Below are 8433 nucleotides of genomic sequence, written 5' to 3' on the forward strand. Positions count from 1 at the left end.
CTTGGCGATCAAGCTTATTGGTCAGCCGCGCCGTTTTCTATGATTGCGAACAAGAACCATATCCGTAAATTGGGAAAAAATAAGCTAACATGTTATCACAATCAAATGGATGTTAGCGAAAAGACTTACTCTTGCAAGTGCTCGACATGTAAGCAATTTGGGCATGATACGCGTTCATGTGGGCAAAACTCTCGTGGTGGCAGCACATCTGGAAGTAGAAGTGTCTAGAACTTGATTTTTTTTAAGTCTATTTTAATTTAATGATGTATTTCGTTGCTAATGGAATGAAATATTTTCAATTATTATGAACCTCTCGTATTGGATGAATTATTTTTAAATATTATATTTATTTTTGCACATTCAAAAAGTGTGGATTACACAATACAATAACAAAATAAAAAAGACATAAAAGAATCCGCACCCTATAAAATATGGCACTTAAACCTACATATAACAAGTTTTCAAACGTACTTCGGAGCACTTTACAACCCCTAACATGACAATCCAAATGTATATGTATACTTGATGTAATGAGCCGATATTATTGTACACTAAAACAAATATTAAATTCTATATAAAATATTTATATTCCGGTGTTTTGAAACGTGACTAATTTTCGGTCAAAATACGCAAAAAAAACCTTAATTTTTGTGTTTGAGAAGAGAAAGAATAAAGGGTGGTTTAGGGGGTTTTAAGGAAGGGTTTTACGCACAGATTCTGTGCGTGAAAGGGACAAAATGTAAATGTACACTTTAGCCCTTTCACGCACAGAATCTGTGCGTGAAGCCTAGTTTGATTCTTTTTTTTTTAATGAATTAGTTTGGTTCCAAATTTTTTTTTTTAAGTTACAAAAGTGCCGGACTCAAAGTCATGACACATAGTCTGAGACCGGAAGGAGTATTTCAAGGAGGTACCTTTCAAATTGACAACGTGCAACAGCAAAGATGATAGCCTCGAGGGTCCACTAGGGAATAAGACAATTTAACAACAATAAATGTACGTTTTATGAGTCAATAAGTACCACTCAGTTTCCACTTTGGACAAGTCTATAATTTCCAGTGTCTCAAACTTGAGAGAATATTTTCTACTTATTCAAGAGATCTAGCTGTCGCCAGATCATAGAAAGCTCCATCAATTTATTTGCTGTTTGATATATTTTTAAAATATAAGTACTAAAATGTTCAACCCCGTCAGATATTAAGCTATCAAAGTGATAGTAATCAAAACATAATAGACTAAGGAATACAAGCTCGCTTTATGCCATCTTAAAAAACACTAACAAAAATTGGAAATTCCATCTAAGCACAATGCAACATTATAGAAGCAGCAGCAGCCAACCAGCATCATAACGAATAAATGGATTACAAAAGTTGCAACAGAGTAAGGAGAAACAAACAAAATTAAAGAAAGAACAATCCGATAACAATTGTTGAATTCGTACCAGCCCCAAAAGCTAATTATGGTATGAGTTCCGCACGCAAACATCACAAAATAAGATCAAAACCACGTAATGTCTACAGGATGACAAACCTTTAAAATAGAGTTTAAAACAACAAACCAATATCATATCTTAGCCAGGCTCCTGTCCCAACAAATATTAACATTTCTCTTCGACAAAGATAAAGAGAACATCCAAATGCTGTACTAGAGAAGTTTATTTAGTTGGCGCGGCTTTTGAAAACATCCAGACCCATCTCAGTTGGATCAGTTGCTTGCAGCTCAATCTGAATACCATCCAGTTCCCTCTTAAATCTATCCTTGGAACTAGCATAGATCATTTTGCTTCTGACCTTAGAGGTGTCAGGACACCTAAGCAAACACACCGAAAAATAAACAAATATGAATAATTAGTGAGGACTCTCCAAAAAATAAGCAATATAAGAATATTCTTGGGATAATTACAGCAAATCTATAGGTTTTGTATATTAACTACAAATATACATATTGTAAACACAAAATATACATATACATACAATAATACACCTTATCAGTGTATAGGTTTTGTCTATTTTGGCTAGCACCAGTAATTAATTTCAGCCTACTGGCCAAAAATGAAAATATATGAAAATAGCCTTATATTCTTTTGAGATAACTACAGGCAATAATAATCATAATAACATATAAATTATTGATTATAATAAGAAGAAAGCTAATCATTGACAATACCATGCAATAAAGAAAATCCTGCTCTTTGGGACACTCTCCTTTGTCAGAAAGTCAAAATCGTAAACTGCATAACGACACTCATCTGCAGGGAGGTGCGTACAGAAGTCTTCATAACTTTCAGCTGGCTCTCCAAGCTTTTCCACAATGATTTGCTTTTCCTCAATCTTGAATACTATGAAGCGGTAAGCCCTTTTAGTTTTCAACTCCATAAACTTCAGTTTGCAATCATCGTGCACAGCCATGCCTGATGCAGAGTTAGCCTACGAAGAAAATCCGAGGTAAATAAAGTTTCTTCATAATATTACAACAAACTAGAAGCAACTAAATTATATAAGATACTTGTATAGATATATATAAGATAAAACAAACAACCAATGCATATGAATGACTCCCCACCTAGATCAAAGCATGACGGGTAACAATCCTGGATAAAAGAAAAGGTCTATAGTATATTTAGTACCAATTTAAAAGAGGTCTATAGCAGGTTGACAACCAATATAACAGTTTACCTGTCTTCTGGATACTAAAATGACTTGAATAAAGTAGATAGATACAACAGATTCATATAGTCTCCCAACTGGTTTAGTGTTGGTGTTGACTGATTTACCCAATATAAGTAAAGATGTTTCATGCCTTTTTTTGTTTGCATGAAACTGACACCAATGAATTAAGAAGAAAAAAGGAGGTAACTAAAACGTAAATGCACAACAGATTAAATTTCAAAAAATTAAACGAAGAAGAAAACACACCCTTTTTTTATTATTAAGAAAATACACATTGCATTATCTGATAAATGAATATGCACAAGGCAATGTGAGCCATCACCCCTTGAAGCTACTTATGTTGAAAACCAATACGGCAATACGAGGATGATTTCCTATTTTGCAATAAAAAAGCCATAATGTTTACGGGAAATTATCAAGTGACCCCCCCCCCCCCCCCGCCCAAATCAAAAAAAAAAAATTATCAAGTGGACTTGGTAGCTGAAAAACTAACTTAATCATGATATAGTACAAATCTACGAAAAATCATTTCAGATGTATATATTTTTCTAATGTAAAGAAGGTACAAATAATTACTTTTGTTCTTATAGACTGAACGTCGAGAACGAAAAACCTTTAGAATTGCAATGTTTTGACCATAATAATCTTTTAGCCATTGATCTCAGTCAAAAGTTTTTGTAAAGTAATAATTGTACTACTATGTTAAAACTATATGTCTGCTTCATAACTAAAATCACTTTGCAGCTACAATGAACTCCATTATTTCTTACGGGCACTATATACAGTTTACTCCTAAGTTGCACAGACTCTCCGTTTTTGGTACCGATCCTCTCTCGACACGGGTTGGGAGCGGGAGCGGGCTACGTCCGGGATACGGTCAACCAAGTTAGGATATTTTGACTGGACGCCACGACAAATTTGGGGGAAAATTGAGATTTTGGTTTCTCAAAATTAAAGATAAAACAGATTATAAGGAAAATGACATAACTTCAATATTATAGCACTTTTTGTCTCATTTTTGCTGCTTCGTGTTTCACCGAAACCAAGAATTCAACATTTATAGCTCTACTTTTTATAATTATTTAATTTTCTTACCCGAATCCCCGCACCCGTATCCATACCCGTATCCGCACCCCCCAATCTTAAAGTTTAGATTTTGCCAAATCCGACACTCGGATCTGTACCCATATCGGATACCCGTACCGAGTCCAAGCAACTTAGGTTTAGTCTCAGCTTAGCGGGAAGAATAGCATGGAAAAGAAGCCACATAAAACTTGGAAGTGAAACATAAACTATAAATTGAGTACGAGAAATATTAACAACTTGTTCTTTAAGTTGAATACCACATGTTGACCAAAATTTAAAATAAAGGCACCCTTGTTTACCCACTTTGAGATGACAGAAAACACAAATCTGACAAAAGATACTGCGAAACGAGAGAATTCTAAGCTGGTTTTACAATACAAAACAGGCCAAGTGGATCACAAACCAAAGCATTGCTCAAATTCAACTTAAGCAAACACATTTTATTGATCTTAATAAGCACATCAAACCTCTGTAGGTGCACCAAGAGAACATCTCACTCTCTACCTCTGCCTAATAGCTTGTAATATCCACAATTTACCAATTATAATTAGCTCCGTATTTCATGTTGAAACCCACATAAAAAATCCGAATTCTCCGAAAAATTCTTCGCATAACTCAGCAACTGGCAAAATAATTAAAATGGGGAGCTAAAGTAAATATCGCCTAATTCGAATGACCTCTAAATTACCCCAGCATAAACCAGAGGCAGCTTGACATTGCGCCCAAAGTCTTTTTTTAGGCAATCGATTTTGATTAATAAGAAATCCAGGGGAATTAATAGAATAACCTTCTAAATTGCCCAAGTATATAAAGATGCAGCTTTAGGAATCTCAAATAAGTAAATATATCTGCTTTTGGAAAAATCTCAACTCTATAAACACAAATACTTTTGAAAAAGTTCAATTCCACATATACAAAACACACGCGCGCGCGCACGCATATATAGACATCGAGTGTGCCCCTACACAGTGGCGGATCCAAGATTTAAGTTCTTAACATTGACCTCATTATATTTTTTAAGTTATGGATCCATATCTATTATTTGTTACATTTTTAGTTATTTCTTACACATAAACTACCGTTCCACATTCTAAACAACCTGGATTAATTTTCAAAAAAAAAAAAAAAGGGACTTCAACAACCAAATGCTCATGGATCAAACCATTAAACAGCCTCAAATCCAGTGGATTAAATTACAGCAATTCTGATACATCATCCATTAACTAAACCAGAATCTAGGGTTTTCGCCAATCAAATCACATAGATGCACAGATCAAGGGGTCAAAAACATGATCAGTACACAAACAAAGCCCAGCAATAACTAAAACATAATAACAACATCATCAGTAGATAAAAATCAACGATTCTTCTCGTTCTAAGTTGAATCATTACTACAAACACAGCAAAAATGAAAATAAAAAACAGTACAAATCAACAAAAAGTAGATGCACAGATCATAAGGTACAGATTAACTAAAACAAAAAAGAAACCGTAACCGGTAGATTAAATCAACAATTTTTCTAGTTCTAAGGTGAATTAATATCCGAAACAGCCAAAATGAAAAATAAATTTCAACAATAAAGTGAGACTTGCCATGGTGAAATCAAATGGATCTGAGCAGATATTTTTGTGATTTTTTGTGTGTATGTTAGAGAGAGAGAGAGAATTTGAGACCAAGAGGAGACTTGAGAGAAATAACAAAGGCAATTTGTCTGAGAATCCTGAATTTTCAACCCTTGCTATTCGGTGTGAGAAAATGATAAAAATGGTCTCTTATGTTTTTGTGTAGGTTCAAAATAGTCCTATAAATATATGTATTTGACATTTTTGATCTCTTATATTTTGCAAAAGTAGTACTCCCTCTATCTGATTTTACGTTAAGAGTATTTGATTGAGCATGAAGTTTAAGAAATAAGGGAAGAATTTTAAAATTTATGGTTTAAAATAAATCATAAAAATTTATGTGATTAGAAATTATTTCATTAAAAGTAAAAAGGTGCTCGTAAAATTACAGTTGATTTTACCCGCAAGGATAGCTCAGTTGGTTGACCATGGGGCTTTCATAATGGAGGTCTCAGGTTCGAAACCCCCTGCCTACAACAGCAGGGGATTTGCCTTCTGGGTCGAGCTCATCGCACGGGGCTTGCCTAGTGCGGGTTATTTCTCCTGTGTGGTTTGCGAGCTATTGCACAGGAGCTGAGTTTACCCTTTGCGCACCCGAAGGGTAGTGGCTGCGGGTTCCCATATCATCAAAAAAAATTACAGTTAATTTTTTACTAAATATAGAAATGTGTCATTCTTTCTTAGATTGACTAAAAAGTAAATATTGTCATATAAATTGGGAAGTAATAATTTCATATACAATATTTAACAATTTATGTTCGTTAGATTTGATAGATTTTGTTAAAAAGCAAGAGACACTCTTATTAGGAAAGGCCAAAAAAAATATTTAAACTGGGTCAGATGGAGTATAAAAAAATTAGCAGAACACATTAAAATGTTGTACTAAACTATAAAAATAAATCTAAAAGAGCAGAAACTACAAAAATTGTACCTCTAAATGTAAATTTCTGTTAATTTTCTTCTTCTTTTTCTGCATAGTTTCCGTCAAAGCTAACAGATAGAGTTCGATAAACACTTGACGGAGAATGAACATGTTAATTTTTGACAAACTTAAGTGACCTAAACTGTCAAATACATACTTAAAGGATTACTTTGGACCTACCCTAATATATGGGACTTTCTTGTAATATTTTCTATTCGGTGGCTACCATCCACCCCAAACTTTTACCCTCGACCCTACTAAGTATCATGATGGCGGTCATACTTTGAAGCTACAGATGGTAGTGCCAATAATAAGAGGCCACGTGCTACATTGAATTGACTGGACTACCCCCTTTAGAATCGTAACGTTATGCAGTTGCTTGTCCAAATTAAGTTCAAACAAATAAAGGAAAAGGCGAAATACAAAGATATTGTTTGGATATGAAATATTTCCTTTTTAAGCAAAGATTAATGGCGGATTGATTTTTTGGAAAAGAAATTGAAGACAAGTTTCAAGTTTGACAATGTGGCTTACCGGTTTTCCAAATGGTAATTTTTAACAAAGTAGACCTTTTTTTTTCAACTTAAATGCATGTTCAAATACAACTTCAACTTTTAAATATATTTTGTCAAAAAAAATTATGAATTTCATATTTTTTACATCCAAACACCTACATAATCACTAAAAATTGTCACTAAGTAGGCGTTTGACCATATGATTTGGGACCTCAATATTAAGGTTTGATTTGAAATCAACGTTTGTTTATAAAATCTGCACAAAATTTCAACTTCAAATTATGATTTCAAATCCCAAATTATCTAAAAAGTAGGATTTTAAATTTCAAGTTGTGATTTTAATATAAAACTTGTCTCATTAATTTATAGAGGATATTATTTTAAAGAAAGATCCATAAGAATATCTACCAATCATATTTACTCTTACCAACTATATCTATATTCACTCCGATCGGGAATGCATGCCCTCCGTGAAGAGATTCTCCGTATCACGTGCGAATATTATATTAAAGAGTAGTTTCACTACAACTCATGGTTAATTTTCTTCTTTATTGAATTAAAGTTCAACCAATAAACGTGTATTTAGAAAGGTCTACTCGTAGCGTAATTTATTTTGTTATGAACTATGGTTTACTCATTTAGTAAGATTGTATAAGAATTTGAGATATTTTGATAGTTTTTACAAATTATGAAATTTTAAATTTATGAGAAAAAAATATAATTTAAAAAACTCAAATTACATGTTGAAATAAAATTTTAACTTCCAATCAAGTTGATTTCAAATCCCTAATTTTAATTCATGATATCAAATCATGTCAAAAAAAACGGGCCCGAACACAGAGATACACACTTTAATTAGTTTGTGACTAGATAGATAACTGTTTGTTGGAATAATTGTGTCCCATGAACAATCGTACAAGCAATTAGCAAATTTGATGTGTAAATTACAATCACCAGTAACATCTCCTGAATACCTCTTACTTGATCTATATAAATAGTCAGAGTCCGGAACATAAATGACCCAATAAAAAAAAATGAACCAAAATATCCCAAAAAAAAAATTATTACCAAAGTACCTTTAACGTAGAAATTTCCTGCGTTAATGACGTTAACTCCTATAACGCAGGAATTTTCTGTGCTATAGAGGTATATAACCGATCCCATCGATTTCTTCCCCGCTGGTCCCCCATTTCCAATTTTTTAAACCACAAAACACCATTAAAGGCGAAAAAGCTCCGGGCCCACTTCCAAAAATGGCCTTTTCGCTTTCAAATTTTATTCTGAAACTCAAGATTCTTGGTATATTCAAGTCAAGGTACAACATTCGAAGGTTGAATTTCGGAAACAAATGACGTACAACTCGATTCAAACAACCCTACAACAAGCTTCGATCAAGGTATTTTACTATGAACTTTCCAATTATTTTGTTAAATACATTATAATCTTAAGCATGATTAACGTTTCATAGTCTCGAATTTCGAAAAATAAATTATTTTTGGACTCATCCTCACTGGCAGTTTTCGAACTGCCCAGTAGCTTCTTTTTTTTTTCTTCATTAAATTATTTGTTGTTAATTGATTATTAATTGTGTAATTAGGAAAAATATTGTAATTTCCTA

General features: G+C 33.2%; 1 protein-coding gene across 1 annotated transcript; it reads right to left on the minus strand.

The window, feature by feature from the left end:
• Window positions 1-1400: 1400 nt before the first annotated feature.
• On the minus strand, window positions 1401-5506 carry LOC132605908 (actin-depolymerizing factor 2-like). Its single transcript, XM_060319181.1, has 3 exons — window positions 5349-5506; window positions 2167-2426; window positions 1401-1809 (listed from the first exon to the last, which is right to left on the minus strand). The coding sequence occupies exons 1-3, from the start codon at window positions 5349-5351 to the stop codon at window positions 1659-1661; spliced, it is 414 nt and encodes a 137-aa protein (XP_060175164.1). The 5' UTR covers window positions 5352-5506; the 3' UTR covers window positions 1401-1658.
• Window positions 5507-8433: the final 2927 nt, after the last annotated feature.

The sequence above is a fragment of the Lycium barbarum genome, chromosome 8 (assembly GCF_019175385.1).
Source record: "Lycium barbarum isolate Lr01 chromosome 8, ASM1917538v2, whole genome shotgun sequence".
NCBI classification, from domain to species: Eukaryota; Viridiplantae; Streptophyta; class Magnoliopsida; order Solanales; family Solanaceae; genus Lycium; species Lycium barbarum.